Source organism: Gallus gallus, chromosome Z (genome assembly GCF_016699485.2).
Source record: "Gallus gallus isolate bGalGal1 chromosome Z, bGalGal1.mat.broiler.GRCg7b, whole genome shotgun sequence".
Classification (NCBI taxonomy): Eukaryota; Metazoa; Chordata; class Aves; order Galliformes; family Phasianidae; genus Gallus; species Gallus gallus.
In genome coordinates, this window is record NC_052572.1 from 56,389,744 (window position 1) to 56,407,375 (window position 17,632).

A 17,632-nucleotide genomic window follows, 5' to 3' on the forward strand; every position below is an offset into this window, starting at 1 on the left:
TGGTGTTGCCCATCAGATGATCTCTAATTTCTGCGACAGTGGAGGAAATCCTTCTGAATAACTGCAGAATATTTGTTTCTAAAATGAAGGGTCTTCAGCAACAAATACAGGGAAGCTCTATCATTTTGTGGAATATAGCCTGAAACTTTAATAGCAGAGAACTTGAATGGCAAGATTTAAGCAAGCCTTAGCTTGTGCTTGATAAACAAGCACGTTGTACCCAAAGTAAAAACCATGCAAAACTTTTTAGAGTTGCAGCAAGATGGCTGAGGTGATAGCAGCACATGATTACACTTCAGCTCATACGGGCTCCCTAGTGAAAGGAGCTCGGTGTTTTCCCTAAAACTTCTCATTAACAGAAGTCACAATGCTGACCCGTGCTGACCAGGCTCATGTGAAAATGACTGTTTCTGTTAGAAAGGAATCACAGTTTAACCAGCCCAGAAAGCATCACTGCAGGAAAAAGGTCCCGCTGCCAGGTGCCTCCTGGGACCAGCTACTACGGCCATCTGTCTTCTGTAAATCTTAGGGCACGCACAGTCTAAATATAGAAGCATTCATAACGCACAACCCACTTTTCCCCTCCTGCCTTTCACACAATTAAGGTTCCAACCCTGAGGGCTCACAGGTAAGCATCCAAAGGTGAAAAGGAGTCTAACAGATACCTATCTGCAGCCAGGGTGGAGAACAAGGCTGCGGAAACACCACCACCGCCCACCTCCGTGCCACAGAGACAACTTCTGCACTCGGTGGCAAGGCCCTTAGCGGTAATGGAAACGTCCCCTGGTAAGGAGAGCAGGGCAGACAACGAAACGTGAGTCATCCTGGTGTACTGCAGACAAGGGAATGTGGGTGTGTTACCCTGTGGCTTGAAGCCAATGTGACCTCAATTAAATTTTGGTGAATGATGGGCCTTCCCGTCTTTTATGTACGTACTCCTCTTCTTGGTCTCCAGAGCTCAATGCACTGAGCCTACACACAGCCACTTCATCCGGTGAGCTTTCCTGGCAAGCACGAGGCAGCACACACGTTGTTGTTCACGGTGCTCCTCTTCCTCTCCCAGGGAGTTTCGATCGCTCTGCCTTCTACTCACCTCCTCGAACAAGTGCTCCTACCACTTCCAGACCCCTGCAGTGTAAACGCCGATCTGCTCAAGCCGTGTGCATTCGCAACACGCTCCTATCCTCCAGGTGACTTAGCTCACACGATCCCTAGGAAGGAACACAGTTGGCAAAGGGCTCGATTTGGAAATGTTGGTGCTCAAAAGCTGTTAAAGTGTTTGCCAGGGGCTTCAGTGGGAGCGGGGTAGCTCTAACGTTGAGCACACTCCCATAGGAAACCTGTGTAAACTAATTCAGAGAACCGTTAGCACTCGGGGTGATTAACCACAAGAGCCTCAGATCTCCCCTTATTAAAGAGAAGGGGAATGAAATTCACTGATTCATATCAGCTTAATATAAATCCTGGTTGGATTCGCAGTTGACTTCAGCAGCAGCAGGATTTGGTAAACTCCACGAGGGAGAGGCAGCGTCCTGCAAAGTGCAGCTTCGTGTGACAGGGGAGAGCTGAAGGCATTCCTACGGGATTACAAGTTTGAAGTGCACAAACTCCCATCCTGTGGCATACAGCAGACAAGTGCACAGCAGCGCTGCGGCTCTGAGAAGATTTTTATTCCGATGCCACTTTTGAATACTTGGCACCCGGTAGGCATACATGTGTCATCTTGTTTAGAACAGCTCCATCTCCACACGTTAAACATGCTGGAGAGAGGTTTGGGCTAGGGGTGAGCAAAATTAAGGATGGCTGCAGTTTGACTGAGAAGATCCTTCTCTACCACGGGAGCTTCTCCCTCCTGTAGCTAAAGTAATGCTTTGGGGCAGCTCTGGCAGTGCTCACCCTACGTCAGAGAGGCCACCCCAGACAAACGTAGACACGGCTTTCGTGCGCCCAAGCCTGAGTGAAAGAGCATATGCACATAGCTTTAGTAATGCTAAACAAATCTTGAAAAACAAGACAACCTTACAAGGCTGCTTGGTGTTTTACATATGTTTTAGTAGATACGTTTTTTTTGATACGTGTTACTCCACTGTATCCATTTATGATCTGGCGCCTAAGTTCAGTTCCAGGACACTAGACACAATTAAGCAGGTGGCAAACACCATGCTATTTCTGGCCCTACCTGTGTTAGCAGAGTGCAACTGGCATGGCTGCTCATTTTGGTACTTCCCAGAGACCTCCTTAAGAAGAAGGACTGCCTCTCCCAAGCTGCACACTGTGCTGCAAAAATTGTCTTTTGGCTCCTGATCCAAAAGTATAGGAATAGCATTTTGGAAATGGTTAAAGGAACAGTAGCGCTGCTTTTTAAATACCAAGCTACAACTGTGTTTGTTCAGCTCTGGAAAGAAAGTCATACATGAAGACAGCTTAGCTAGGAACAAGAGAAAAAAAACACATGTGGGAGAAGAGAACAAAGACCTATTTCAAGAATGCTATTGTTTGTGCAACTATAAACCTAGGGTCTATAAAACCATCAAAGAGAAACTGAAGTTGGCTTTAACAGATAGTCATTACTGCATGCTGGAGCGTCATATAAAATTCTTAAGGTTTTATAATGACAGCACACTTGAAAATCAAAGAAAAAATGTTTCTGAAATGAAATCTGCAGATTTCGGTACATATGGATGTGTTAGGACATAAATGTACAGATCTAAGGCATCCTGAACGGCATTCATACAGAGGCAATCCTACAGCTACCCAAGCATTTGCCAACGCTAGAGACAACACACCCCAGGCACACAGCGTGTCACTTGCAACACTGACCTTGGATATCTCCTCCAGAATCCACAGGCAAGGCAACAGAAAAGGTCAGAAATGACGGTTTTAATTTTAAAGTTTTCACATGAAAGAAGCTTCAGATAAAGGATGACTCATAACTTTGATTTAGTTTTAAATACTTGCTATTTGCAAACCAAACAAGACATTCCTTACTCCCCATGCTACCTATAAACCAAACCAACAAAGACAGATTTCAGTTGAACAAAGCCTGCCTAGGAGATAAGGGGTGAGAAATACTTTCAGCATCATTATGTGACTTGGAGGGCTTTAGAACAAAAAGGTACCAGACACCACACAAAACACACATCGAAGTATGGAATTTCATGGCGCATTTGGGAACAAGAAGTTGACATCGCAACTCTTGTTTCCACAGCTGCAAAAAGTAGGAATGGCTCTTGCCTGTAATTCATTTCCATGCTCAGCTTCATTCAACATTAAATATATATATAAAAGAGACATCATATAAAACCAAGCTCCTAGCTGACGGACACTTAAAACTTAGTGGAAGAATCATTTCTGCCTTCTCTTTATGAAGAGTAGTGAGAAAAACAGGTCCTATTCAGCAAGCATTCATGTTGAAATCATCTTATTGCTACATATTTGTGGAGAAAATAGAGCAGCGAGGTCCCTGAGGACAGCTACAACAAAAGCAGTTAACCACCCAAGGCATGCAATGGGCTCACTGCATTAACAGCAGCGAAGCGACTGCAGTTGAAGGTGCACTGGAGACTTTGCAACAGCACATCTTCTGTGTACAGCTACAGTTTGTAGACCGCATGATCAACATTCCCAACTCACAGTATGTGTACCACCACTCCTACAGGAGTTTTGGCTCTTTAGATACTGTTTGCTGGCTTATGGAATTTCCAGGGCAGAGCAGACTTCAAATTAAGTGAAACTTCCACGTAATTCACTGTTAAAAGCTGTTTTACGATGCACTTTATTCCTTAATTCAAGTTTACTGTCTTTATGATGTTAACTCGGCTGGTTTCCCTTCATTCACATGAAAGCAGAAGTTACCACTAGCCTATCTGAGAGGCTCAGGAAAGCAAAGCTAGAAAGTGTTACAATTGAACGTGTAAAGTGTGATGTGCCAGACTGACATACATCTTCTAAGAGGCAATTCATTTACCTTAAAAATTTTGAGTTATCTAACATGCAGATAATTTGGTATTTAGAGCAAAGAACATCTGTACTCATTTTTGCCCTTGAAAAGACGAGCACTGCACTTATCCATCCTATCTCCCAGAGTCTTGAGAACACAAGTCTTCGCCACTCCCTCTGCCTTAGGAAACTCAACCACTGACCAACATTTAACCTTTCTGTGGACATATCGATTCACAGAAGAAAGTTACAACAGTCATTCAGATAAAATATTATAGGTTTATTTAAAACTTATTTTCCACTTGAATATGCAAAATACAAACTCCAAAATGTTCCTTTTACTTCGTAGTTTACAAATATACAAAATAAAAGTTTGCTTAAATTTATATTACATATCTATTATGTAAAGAACTATATAGAAAACATTTGTTCTGCTTAAGGCATATTTGGGAATAAACCATTGTACAAAGTATTGCACATCGAAACCACAGTGCATTACAGACTGTCTGCATAAAGTTATTTTCTTAAGAAAAAAAAAAGATAAACCAGGATTATTTACCTGATTTAGGTCATAATTGGCGATCGGAAGACAAAAATATTTCCTTGTCAGATATGCAGCAGTTTGAGAACTTTGGCTTCCTGTTTTTGGTACCTCTAAAACCAACAGTCACTAAGCACCATGAAATAGGTTTTTAAAACATAACTCTGTACCTGAATTTTTCCTCCTCTTTTAACATTGTAATGGCTTTTAGAAGGAAGAAAAAAAGGAAGTACAAGATGACATTTACATCTAATATTGCATTGAAAGAAAATTTAAGGGAATGTCATTTCCCCGTGTAATATCCCCACCCTCCGAACTACGCAGTCTGTTTAACCCTGATATCCGTGACTTCCAGTCACTCCTTGGCATTTTGTAGTCCGGAAATAATTCAAGTTGGATTTACAAATGGAATGATAGAAGAAGATCCAGTCATTGACCCCAATGTTTTTGGTTTTCTTTAAAACGTATGTTAAAAAAAAAAAAAGTTGCAATGTCCATATGCAATTATCCCTCTTTCCACTCTTTTTGGAAGACTTCACCATGATTCTCTGTAGTGCTTAAACTGGGTTCTCCCCTTCTTGCGGAAAGCAGTCCTTGTGCTGTAAATACTGAATCTCTAAGGCAGTTAGGGAAAGATCCACTGCTTCCAATTAAAAGTGCCTCTTCATGTGTAAGGCGAGGTGATCCGACCTGGAAAATGCTCTGTCACACCGCTGGCACTGGAAAGGGCGGTGGCCCGTGTGTTTTCGGTAATGACGAGTAAGTTCATCAGATCGGGCAAACTTCCATCCGCAGCCTTCCCAGTCACAGTGATAAGGTTTCTCACCTTAAAAAAAAAAATTAAAAACATGTCAGTCATGTTTTTTTTTTTTTTGTGGCTGTACGTGTGTGTGGGGGGGGGGGGGGGGTGGGGGAGGGGTGGGAGGGGCCACCTCTGTTTCACAGCACTTTTAACACTTTTAAGAAAGAATCAAAGTGTCAAAGAAAACACCATGAAGTTCTTGAGGCAGTTGTGAACTACTAGCTGACTAGCAGAATAAGACAATCTTGTCAAGACTTTACATGTATTATAAACCATTACTGCTGCTGAAATCTTCACTAAGAGGCTCACTCTGTCTCAAACAAAGTTTCGGAACACGGGAGTTCTCTTAATGAGAGTTTATTTTTGCTGGCTAATGTTACGTGAGCAAATATCAACCAGAAATAGCTCAGCAAAAAAACAATGTGTTTAGATAATTGTAGGTCTTGAGAATTAAAAACCGGCTGCAAACTGTTTTCATTAGCTCAGGTTGATTAACAACTCAATTTTTCTGTCTTCACTACAGCAAAACTGCTGTTGACTGCACAACAAATTTCCCTGACAATTACAGGCTCCGTCCCACACATCCTGGAGACCACGCTGACAGTCTCAGGCAGATGGGAGAAACCGTTCCTTGACCAATCTTTCCTCCTGCTGCCGTTAGCCCAACACGCAGCCTAACCTCTCAGCTACCATTTCTGCCTTTCCAGTATCCTCCTCAGAAGAAAGTTGTGAATCAAATTCACAAACCAGGGATTTAAATTATGCAAATTCCCAGGTTATTTAATCACTGTTACGGAATGCCTGCACTGGCGAAACCGTGCATGATGTACCTGCTTTCACAAGCTCAGTTATTGCAATATGGCATTCAGCTGCAAGGTTAAAGTTTGAACTTGGGCGCTGATACGCACTTTGGCAGATTTTATCTGAATTCTAGCAGTTGCCAATGAGCTGTTAAGCTCCATCTCATCGGCGCTAGCTCAGGGCAAGATGTGTTCTTCCCACGTAGCAGCGGCACCCCCCTATCAGTGCCACCAACCAACACAGACAGAGACCTCAATTAAATTTGCAAGGAGCCTGTCATCATTCACTTGAACATGGGACAGCAGCTCACAGGGGTGTCAAGGCTTCAGTGAGCTATTACAACTGAAGGCATGTCAGCTACACGATCTCTCACGCTGGAGCAAGCCAAGACAAGAGGGGTGTGCATGAAGCACCCAACCACGAACAAAGAAAGCAGAACCTTAGAGAGAAGTCCACTCCTTTTGGTGTGCTAACACCATCTACGGTAACTAATCCCAGCAGATTCCCAGCTACCTGCTCATTAACCAGCCACACAACCGAAGAGGAGCAACAAACTTTGCCTCTGCGAGAAACCCACCTGCTCCCACAACTGAGTCACTGTGAACCATTACGTGAAAAACCCAGTCAGTAAGCAAAGACTACTTAGGACATCACATGGCCAAGGAGAGAGAAACAGCACCCAGAAAACCCAGCAGAGCACAGCCAGGACTCGTTATTTCAGCGTTCCTCCTGCCTGCTTGCTGCCAGAAGGGGGCTCACCCCGATGACCCCCTTGCAGGCTTCACCTGTGTGGGTTCTCAGGTGTGCCTTGAGATGAGAGCTCTTGGTGTAGGTCTTGCCGCAGCCTGCGTAGTCACAGGTGTGAGTGGCTGTTCTTTTTCGAGGCCATGACCGCCGTCCCCTCTTGGGCTTTGTCTCCTCTGGCAGGCAGCTCCCCGGCGGCATCAGCTCTGAGGGCAGAGAGGGAGGAGTGAGCGCGGCCACGGCCATTGCCCCGGGGCCACGCCGGCGGGGGGGACTCACCTTGGTACTGCAGCGTGCCGGGGGGCAGCTGCTCGGGCAGGAAGGTCGGGTAGCCGGGGGCCGGGGGATACCCGGGGGGCAGCGGCAACGGCGGGTGGCCGAGCCCCGGCGTGGGGGGAAGGCAGTCCCTGCTGCTCAGCATCTCCTCGGGCCCCAGCGAGGGCGTAGTCCGGGCCGGCAGCAGGCGGCCCATGGAGAAGTCGTGTTGCGGGGGGGGTCCTCGGGGGCCGCTCCCGTGCGGCGGCGGGGCCAGCGTGCAGGGCGGGCTGGCCTCCTGCTTGATTTTGGGGCACATCCGCGGCTGGAGGGGGCTGTAAGGAGCCCCGGGTCCCTCGGAGCCGGGCGGTTGGGCTGCGGTGGGGGGGCCGCTCTTGGGGCTGAGCCCCGGGTGGCTGTAGTCGCCCACGGCCTTCACCACGAACTTGCCCTGCAGGCTGCCCAGCGGCGGTAGGGCGGCGGGCGCCGGCAGGTACACCGGGTCCAGGTCGGGCCGCATCAGCTCGGCCACGAAGCCTCCCGAGGGCGACACGTCGCTGATGTCCGCCAGGTTGAAGGGAGCGGCGGCGGGAGCCCCGTCGCGGCCGCCACCACCGCCGCCGCCGCCGCCGTAGAGGAGTCCGCCGGGCTCGGCGCAGGGCAGCGGGTAAGCGAAGGGCCCGGCGGGGCAGGGGCTGGCGGCGGGGGCCGGGGCGGCGGCGGGGGACACCACCACCGCGGCGGCGGCGGCGGGCTCCTGGTGCATGAGGGAGTTGGAGAGGATGAAGTCGAAATCCAGCAGCTCGTTGAACTCCTCGGTTTCGCGGCGCGGCCCCAGGGCGGGCGCGGTCTCCAGGTCCGACGGCGGCGGCTCCGCGGGACGCGCCGTCAGCGCCGGCGGCGGCCGCTTCAGCTGCGACAGCTCCTCCCGCCACCTCTGCAGGGACACGGGCACGGCTCAGAACCCGGCCCGGCACACGTCGCTCCCGCCCCGGCCGCCCCACTCCGCCGCCGCCGCCGCCGCCCCCCCGGCTCCGGTCCCGGCCCCGCCACGACGCCGATACTCACGTTGCCGGGGCCCGCGGGCCGCGGCGCCTTCTCGCGGCCCGCGGCGCCCGCCGCGAAGGTGGCGATGGAGGGGAGGAGCGTGCCGCTGAGCGCCATCTCGCACTCGCCGGGGGGCTGCCTGCGGGGAGAGCGCGGCGCGTCAGGCGGCGGCGGCGGCGGCACAGAGATCGCTCCGGGGGCCGCGCCGGGCACCCACCGCATCCGCGCCGGTGCGTCCCGCCGAGCCGCCGCCGCCGTCGTCCCGCCGAGGAGAGTGAGGAGGAGAGGAGTGGGAGCGGCGATCCGCGCCGCGCGCCCGCGGGGAGAGCCGCCGGGCTGGAGGTGGAGAGCGGGCGCGGGGCGCTAGCGGAGCCGCGGGGAGGCGGCCGCCGCCCGACAACGCGGCTCTGGCACCGGCAGGGCGGCGGCGTGAGGCGCTTCCCGGGGAGCCGCGGCCATGGGGCAGCCGGGCGGGACGGACGGACGGGGCACGGTGCTGCCGGTGGGGAAGGAGGAGCCGGGCCGGCCCGAGCTTTAGCCGCCACCGCCAGTCCTCGCCGCGCCCCGCTCGGCACTGCCGTGCGCCCGCCACGGCCGCCCTTTTTATAACCTCACCTCATGCGCGCTCCGCCCGCCGTCGCCATGGCGACGGAGAAAACAAACTGACACGTGGGGGGGGCGGCACGCGCGGCGCGGAGGGGGGCGGAGGCAGGGGGGAGACGAGCCCGCTCTCGCCCCGCCCCGCGCCCCGCCCCGCCCCCGTGACGCAGGCGGAGGGCTGACGGCAGCGAGGCCTCGGGGCGGGGGGGCGTGCGGGAATGCCCGCGTGCGCTCGGGGCCGGGGGGGGGCGCGGGGTGGGGCCGGGCGTGGGCCGGCGCGATATGACGTCACGCGGCGCGATATGACGCGACCGGGCATAAAGTACAAGAACCGCCGCAGAGCGGAGTCGCGGCGATAACGCAAAGCCGTCTCAGCGGCGGTGCCTTCGTTACCCTCTTCGTCTTCTCGGTCTGCTTTTCCCCCTTCCTTTACAACCCCGCTTCCTGCAGGGGGCAGTGGCGAGCCGGTCCCGGCCCATCCCCGTCGGCAGCCCCGTCCCTCCGGCCCCGCTGTTCGTCAGCCGCCCCGGGGCTGCTCGGGCCCGCGGGGGAAGTCCCGGCCCCGCGGCGTTGGCACACGCGAGCCGAGTGCTTCGGGATGATTCAGTGTTAGCCTTAAAAATAAGAACGAAGTGCCCGGCTTTGTTTTAGCCAACTGGTTTTTCCAGTTTCCAGCGTCATAAATGTTAATTATTAATAATGCTGGCACTGGGAGATGGGGGTATTTTTTCTGCACAAAGTCCAGCGCCTGGCAGAAGACGGGCCCGGAACTAGCGGGCCAAAAGGATGAGTGAGGGGAGGCGGGGGGCCGTGCTGGGAGGATGCTCAGGGCCTTCTCTGAAAATTACGGGCATTAAATCATCAGCTGCTCACAGGCAGTGCTTCCCCAGCCCACAAAATGACCTGTACGTTGTTTCCCTAAGACAGATTTCCTTTAACAGTACTGTCTCTGCCCAGCCTGCTTCTCCAGCCCTCCTTTTTTTCTCCAAACTCTCCCAATTCCGTCTGAAACTTCCAAGTTAGAACACAGTGCGTTTCTGCGCTGTTCGAAGTTGACATCAGGGATTGCTTAACTCGGGGTTTGTGTCCCCCTCGCCTCAGGACACGCAGTGACAATTTTCCAGACCCTGCTGTGCCTGGGCAGAAGGAAGCATCCCGCTGCAGTGCTTGCCGCGTCATGTGTGTTGGCATCTGCACGTCCCAGGGCTGCCTTTGCCTTGCCAGTGGTGCCGCACGCCTGCCTGGGGAGCAGTCGCTGTCTGTGACTGACTGCTTGCATCAGCGGCAAGTGGTAGTTCACTGCCAACGTTGAGCGGAGTGAAACAGGTTTTTAATGGGGCTGAGCATGGCAAAAGCTTGGAGGCTGGGCTGAGTGGTGCTGGATGGATCACCTCGGGGTGTGAACCTGACAAGAGGAGGAAAAGTCGAGGTGGTGAAAGAGCAGGGACTTCTGGAGAGACAGGTGCAAGGGGATGGCATCCCTCATTAAACAACAAGAAGAAGGAGTTGTGCTGATTGTACCTGGGACAAAGACCAAGCTGTTCATCAAAAGCCCGAGTCTGGAATGCAGGAGCCGTGATGCACAGCATATCCCCTCTGTTTGGCTGCAGGAGGAGCCACGGGCTGCAGACTTCAGCACATACCATGATAGGGCAGGCAACAGGATGGAAAGAAAGGAACACCTCACCTCCAATGGGCAGGCTGAGAGAGATGGGGCTGTTCAGCCTGGGAAAGAGAAGGCTCCAGGGTGATGTGATTCAGCATCTAAAAGGGGGCTATAAAAGAAAAAAGGACAGACTCTAGCAGGATCTGTGGTGACAGGACAAGGGGAAATGGTTTCGAACTAAAAGAAGGTAGATTTAGATTGGATAAAAGGAAGAAGTTATTTATAATAAAAGTGGTAAGGCACTGACACAGTCTGAGCGGAGAGCTGGTGGATGCCCCGTCCATGGAGACACACAAGGTCAGGCCAGATAGGAATCTGAGCACCTGATCTAGCTGTACGTGTCCCTGTTCACTGCTGGGGATTTGGACTAGATGGCCTTTACAGGTCCCTTCCAACTCACATGATCCTAGGACTCTATGGAGATGGTCTCCTGGCATCTCAGGTTGCACTTGGTTATCTCCTTAGTGCACTGCAGCAGACAAACCACAGGGCCAGGAGCTGCTAGCCCTGGCTCTGGGGTACCATGGGTGAACAGAGAGCTGGGTGAGTCCACTGTGAACTTTCCACTCTTCATTGTGGAATTGAAAAGCAGCAATTCCATCACAGTCAGCACTGCGCCTAGTTGCTGGTAGAATCCAATAGGATCATGAAAGGAAGCACCCACCTGCTTTTTGAAAGCCCACCTTTTCCTGCTGGTACCTGAGTTACTACCCTAGATGAGCAAGGCCAGGAGGACGCAGCAGCACGAAGCAGCCTTTCATCTTTCAAGCAATCCATGGATTGCTGACTTTCTTCAAGAAGCAAAATGCTTTGAGCTGTTCTCTGAAAAGCAAGGGCTCTGTGTTTTTTCCTTTAATGGTTTTGTCCCATTCACCATTGCTTTAATGGGTTTGCCCTGCTTTTGAATTCCGCTGTTCCCCAAGCTTGAACAGTGAATTACAAAAGTGCCTTCTACAGCATGACCAGAGCAAACGAGGACTCCACAAAGAGCATCCTTTCCAAAGACACTGCCGATAACGTCATTTGCATATAGCAAATAGGAGTGATTCTTGTTTGTTTACTTGTTTGCCGCTTTTTGTGTGCATTAGGCTGATTTTTCCCAGAGCCAGTGAAAAAGTCATGGGAAAATAGAGAAATGTTGAAAAATGACCAACTGTTATCTAATTAGAAGATGATGCTCATTGGTTGGTGACAGATTTGGCATATATCGGAAGATACAGGCAGATGTATGTGTGAGAAGCCCACATTCCTCTGTGGCAACATCTCTGAAGAAGCAGCGGGGTACTGGGATTGCTATTAATGCCCCTTCCTGAGCCCTCCCTTGGGACTCAAGCTCTTCCATTACTAGCTATCTGAAACTCTTAAGGCGCTGCTGTCCAGTACCTTCTGTAAAGGAACAGAAGCTTCTAACTCATCTGCCTCCCTAGAAGAATCTCTGTCCTGCTACAAGAATGGGTAGTTCTCTACAAGCCATCTCCCAGCCTCTCAGTCCCTGTGGAAGAACTGCAGAAGAGGTCTCCCCCACCCTCCTAACCTCAGGCTCTTCTTTTTCAGGCTTCCTCACTTTTTAACTAGCACTTATTTTAACTGACGGGAGAGCCTTGCACTTATTTCAGCTTCCTGGAGCTTGTGACACTGAGAGCAGCAGCAAGACATTGGCACATTTGCCTATAGATTTGAGAAGGTAGTACACTCATGCTGCTTGGTTTTAATTTACACATACAAGAACTGGTGACATTTTGCTCTCGAGGAAGCTCAGAAACTGCTGAAATTAGCAATCCAGTCTCAGCACCCACCCATGAGAAGTCAGCTTTCACTGCCAGTGGATTTTCCAAGCCCTCTTTCCATGGTTAAGTTCTGAGTTTCTTTTGTTTGAGTAAAAGTGGTGCTTCTAAGGAGTGTAATCTGAGCTGATAACATGCTTCCTCCCAAAATGTACATTAAGGTGCAAGATATGAAAAAATGAGAAAGATATGAAAAAAGTGCATAATGCACTTGCATTTGCATGAGGAGAAAGTAAGAGAGAGCTTAGCAGTAAAGTGCTTCTGAGTTTAACCTGAAGTATTTAAATTGTATTTGTGCTAACAAGCTTGCAAGTCACAAGGTAGTAAACAACACCTCTGACATCTTTCCGTGGCTCCTCCCCTGCAGTGCTGAGATGCACTGACCTGGATGGCTAATTCATCTGAAGTGTCTTTTTAGACAGTCTGCTATGCTGGAGTCAAGAAAGTCTTCTGTTCCACTGCACCAGCGCCCAGCGCTGATCACCCACCCAGATCAATATTCTCTGCATTTGAACAGGAATAAAGACACTGTAAGAGTACACTAGGAGAAGGGATCAATGCCACCCACTCTGAGAATAAGTGTCAGGCTTCCATATTTTTTCCATAAATGCCTCCAGTGCTGCTTCTACATTAATGGACCAGTGGGAGCCCATTACTCTATGATAACAGTCTTTTGCTTTCATAATGAGAGCAATATGGTAACTACTCTCAGATTTTTAACATGGGCTCCACATAATGATGCTCTGATGATATTGCTGAAGGCAACTGTTGGTGGCTCTGTTGCTTTCAGGGACGTTTTTCCAGGGACAGGGGTGTAGCTGGGGGTGGACCCTCCCTGGCACATTGCGCGTGGTGCAAAACACCTCAAGGACACCTGGCCTGGATGTCCCTGAACAACAGTCCCAGAGCTGTGGTCATTGATGGGTGGGATCATCCAATGGGATGGGATTCAACAAGTCCAAATGCCGGGTCCTGCACTTTGGCCACAATAACCCCAGGCAACACTACAAGCTTGGGGCAGAGTGGCTGGAAGACTGTGTAGAGGAAATGGGCCTGGGGGTGTTGATTGACTCTAGACTGAGCATGAGCCAGCAGCGTGCCCAGGTGGCCAAGAAGGCCAATGGCATCCTGGCTTGTATCAGAAATAGTGTGGCCAGCAGGAACAGGGAAGTAATTATCCCCCTGTACTCAGCACTGGTGAGGCCACACCTCGAGTACTGTGTCCAGTTTTGGGCCCCTCACTGTAAGAAAGGCATCGAGGGCCTGGAGCGTGTCCAGAGGAGGGCAACAAAGCTGGTGAGGGGTCTGGAGCACAGGCCTTACGAGGAGCAGCTGAAGGAGCTGGGATTGTTCAGTCTAGAGAAGAGGAGGCTCAGGGGAGACCTTATTGCTCTCTATAACTACCTGAAGGGAGGTTGTGGTGAGCTGGGGGTCGGCCTCTTCTCTTGTGTGACTAGTGTTAGGACTAGAGGGAATGGCCTCAAGCTGTGCCAGGGAAGGTTCAGGCTGGACATTAGGAAATGCTACTTCTCTGAAAGGGTGGTCAGGCACTGGAATGGGCTGTCCAGAGAGGTGGTGGAGTCACCGAGCCTGGTAGTGTTCAAAGATGTTTGTGTTGAGGGACATGGTTTAGCGAGAACCATTGGTGATGGGCAAATGGTTGGACTGGATGATCCTGTGGGTCTTTTCCAACCTTAGCAATTCTATGATTCTATGATGGGCAGGAGAGGTCCACTGCTTGCCTCGCAGGCTGCCTCACAACACATACTGTGTTTGCAGGGCACTAAGATGTGAGGATGAGCAGTGCCATAGGAAATCAGTAATGAGGAAACATGAGGAAATTAATAATGGTGCATTCTGAGCAGGGATTGAATAGCGTGCAGTAACTGAGGCCTGGGGCCACATTCTGCTCAATGAAGAGTAAACAAAATAGGGAATAGCTGCTCATTAGGCTCCAGATTCAGCTGGTCTGAATTCCATCTAAGTCTCTGTGCCAAGTGTTTCCCACTGGTAGGCTTTGGGCCTGCGGGGATGCCAAGCCCGTGAGAAGCCCTAGGTGGAATTTAGGTGAGGGCAAAACGTGTCTGCCACCGAGCAGTATCTGCCTTGAGCAACCAGGAAGTCTGAGCCACCCAGGAAAGCGGCTGTCAATCTTGTAGTACAAGAAAGGAACCAAGAGATGGTGGCATGGGCAACTTCAGTAACAAAATCAAACTTGTTAGCACACAATGTTTTGTGCCTGATTATGCAACATTAACGTCCTCACAATTTTTTTTTTCTTCTTTTTTAATGAGAGGCCTAACACCATCCATTTGGGAATAAAAGATACAGCTAAACCTAAAAGAAAAGAGGAAGTTCTTGAAAGTTTCCATATATACATTAGTGAAACTGTAGTGCAGAACTGGTGCAGCTGAGACTACAAATAAATGCATAAGCAATTAAGATACAGTAGGGTATTCATACCAGTTAATAACTTCAGATGCTGGCATCCCATGAGCCATGACACACTCACTGTCAGCTGAATCTATAATTTTACCCTCAGAAACATGATTGCCAAAGAGTGTTCCTATCAGTAAAACCTCCTGTGCAGCCATACAGGCCATCACGTTACACACGGGGAAGTGAGGGCTCCAAAGAAGGCTCCTAGCACCTGTCAGGAACCTGTATACTTCCAGGGCAGGGGAGAGGGAGCCTAGAGTCCACTTTAAGGCAGTAAATGACCTCTGCCCTCAGAGACCGTAGAGTGTGCTTAATGCTGACAAAGGCTGGAGACTGAATGAAGCTGCGTGGTTGCTCCCCAGAATAGTGCCTGTGCCTCAAGACGTGTCATGGTGTCTTGGTGCTGGCAGCTCTTGTCTTCAGTGCCAGCACTCATTTTGAAAAGTGAGTTGGGCTTTGCTGTGATTAAAAGCAGCCAGTGACACTTACTTTTTGCCAGAATCTGTGTGTGAGTAGCTATGGAGCATTGCTTCATCACCTGAGAAGGAGCTGTTCTGCTCTGTGTTTTTTTAGTGACTTTCACCAACAAAGGATGCCTGTGTAAGTCCCATGCTCTTCATCTGAATGCTCACATTTGTGTCGCGGAGATATAGTCTGATCTTAAAATTCCCTCTCTGCTCTGGTTGTGAACACAGGAGATGTGACAAAGTGACTGTACTGCAAAGGAAAGGAAGATGCTTTTTTACATAATTCACTCTTCAGTCAAGTAGTGAGGTGCTAGCATTGCCCATAATGGGCAATAGGGCTGTACAGATTCAATTGGACCCCCTCATAGGAAAGTGGATGGCCAGTTGTGGGGCCTGCTATGGTGTCCATCAGTTCTCATTGCTGTAGGCCTAGGCAGAGGTGAAGCAGGTAAATGGAACACAGCAGGTTAGCCGCACAGTGCCCAGCCATGGGGCAGGAGACTGGCCTAGAATCTTCCAAGGGTCTGCCTGGTAAGCTTAGGAAGACTGCAGCTCATGGCTGCTCTCTTGTAAGTGCGCATGAGGTGCTGATGAGTGGAGATCCTTGGAAGTTTGTGTGTGCAACATGTTTGGTGTTAGAGGAGTTTCATTTCATCCCACAGCCCACTCTCTGAGACTCTGCTTCTGTAGGCAAGTCTTGGCAAACCGGGGAAACCTCATCATTGTCAATCTGTTCCAAGCAATATTTGCTGTATTTCTGTTTCTTTTCTCCAGGCTGCTCCCTTGTGTCTCTGTGCCTTCTAAGCACTGCCTATCATTTGCAGATATTTTTATTGTTTTTTACTGTTTTGATTGTTTTCACATTCCCAGTTTGCCCCAGGTCCACTTTTTCTTTACTTCTTTCCCCCCCTCCAATTTTTCTCCAGTTTCTACCTCTTCTGATAGCTGAAAGTATCTCTTCAAGAAGGTGTTTACCCTGTATCATATCTTTTTTCCCTCTCTGACTTCCTGATGAAGCTGTGGGTTAGGCTGTCAGCACCTCTGGTACTCTATAAAAAGTTCTCCAGCAAGTAATGTTGGCTTTATTCACCCGTCGTTCCTTCCCTTTGGAAAAGATTGGCTTAAATCTCAACAATCAGATTAGCGCACGCAGGATATGAGTAGTAACAGCTCCATCTGTGCTGAAGGTTTTGGAAGCCAGAAGTTTTATAGTATGACTACCAAGATAGATCTGATGTGTGTCAGTCATCAGAAGGCTGCACAAGATGTTTCTTAAGAGCAATCTGGAGCACCATAACATGGTCAACTCCTTTCTTGGTTATAGTGGGGGTACTGTGTACAAAAAGACTGCAGAATAAAGGAGAAACATCATGACAAAAGACCTCCCTCCCTGCCCTGGTTCTTTAGTTGGTCTGCTTTACAGTGACTCAAAAGCTGTTGTTTGCCAGAATTTCTTTTAGCCTCATAAACTTCATGATAAAGAAACATCTCCAGACAGTCATTCTGCAGTTTCCTTGACTCAGTTTCCCTCTGCTGCTGTGTTACATCTTTGGATTGTTCCAATCCCCTCCTCCTCAGTTTTGGCATTCACAGACTTCTGGGGGCTGTGTTTATTATAGTCATTTTGTTCCTGGTAGGTAGTAAGACTGCTTTATACATAGCCTTCAATGCAGCTGCTACTAAAGGGACTTGAACATGCGACACTTCCAGGGCCATGCAGCACCAGGCTGCTCTCAGTGTCATTAACTCAGTTCTCTCCTAAGCAGCACTGTTTCAGCAGAGGATTTTCTGATGTGACTCTTCTGCACAGCCACTGTGAATATGAAAGGTACCTATCTAACTTCTGAGTCCTGCAGAGTCACACAGAGCACCTTAAGACATAGGTGGCTGAAAACATGACTCCAAAGGACATCTGTTTAGTTTTATGGCCAGTGTTTTATTTAGTTTTATTTGCCAGTGCTCAAGGCTATAGTGTGTCAGAAGCACCTGAGGCAGGCAGTTTCAGTAGTTAAAAACACAATGCAGCAAATGTAAATACTAGTAATGGAATATTTAATTATTCATTGTAAATTTAAGGCAAGGACTGAGTGAGTAGTATCATTTGGGAATCAAAGATAATTTTAGTGCTGCCACATTGGTTAAAATGTGGCTTCTATCAGTGCTAACTAATTTTCCTTAGTTTGTTAGCTCATGCCAAACTTGTGTTAGCTATGCTATTTAAAAAGGCATTTATTTTGCCATTGGGAGCAACATCCATGCTGCTACTGCGGCATTTGTTTGCCAGCAAAGAGCAACACATGAGGGAAAGCCATCTGGTTTCAGCAGCTCTCTGTGGTACTCTCCATCAGCTGTGCAGTGCTGCCCAGTTCCCACTCGCATATACCACTGTCTTGAGATAAAATGCTGATTTATGACAGCCTGCATTATTAGTCTTACTGAGTCCTGAACTAGGTCAAAGTGAGAGTGTTTTCTTTTTTTCTTTCTTGATTAAGGTAAACTAAAGACTTGATGGCTTGATAGACAGATGAACATTTACCAACCTTTCAT

At 49.5% G+C, this 17,632-nt stretch overlaps 1 protein-coding gene and 1 long non-coding RNA gene across 3 annotated transcripts in view; one reads left to right on the plus strand and one right to left on the minus strand.

Annotated features, from left to right (window-relative positions):
* Window positions 1-4,198: 4,198 nt before the first annotated feature.
* Window positions 4,199-8,705, minus strand: KLF4 (Kruppel like factor 4). Of its 2 annotated transcripts, XM_004949369.5 has the most exons (5): window positions 8,347-8,705; window positions 8,151-8,268; window positions 7,107-8,019; window positions 6,869-7,033; window positions 4,199-5,306 (listed from the first exon to the last, which is right to left on the minus strand). In XM_004949369.5, the coding sequence occupies exons 1-5, from the start codon at window positions 8,349-8,351 to the stop codon at window positions 5,131-5,133; spliced, it is 1,377 nt and encodes a 458-aa protein (XP_004949426.2). In that variant the 5' UTR covers window positions 8,352-8,705; the 3' UTR covers window positions 4,199-5,130. The 2 variants fall into 2 exon arrangements, with proteins under 2 accessions (XP_004949426.2, XP_046761499.1); XM_046905543.1 differs by having other exon boundaries at window positions 8,151-8,455.
* The window catches only part of LOC121108643, a 60,037-nt gene continuing 50,046 nt past the window's right edge, over window positions 7,642-17,632 (plus strand). The window contains exon 1 of the long non-coding RNA XR_005843335.2: window positions 7,642-7,749. This is a non-coding gene — a long non-coding RNA (uncharacterized LOC121108643). The remainder of the gene's footprint in view (window positions 7,750-17,632) is intronic.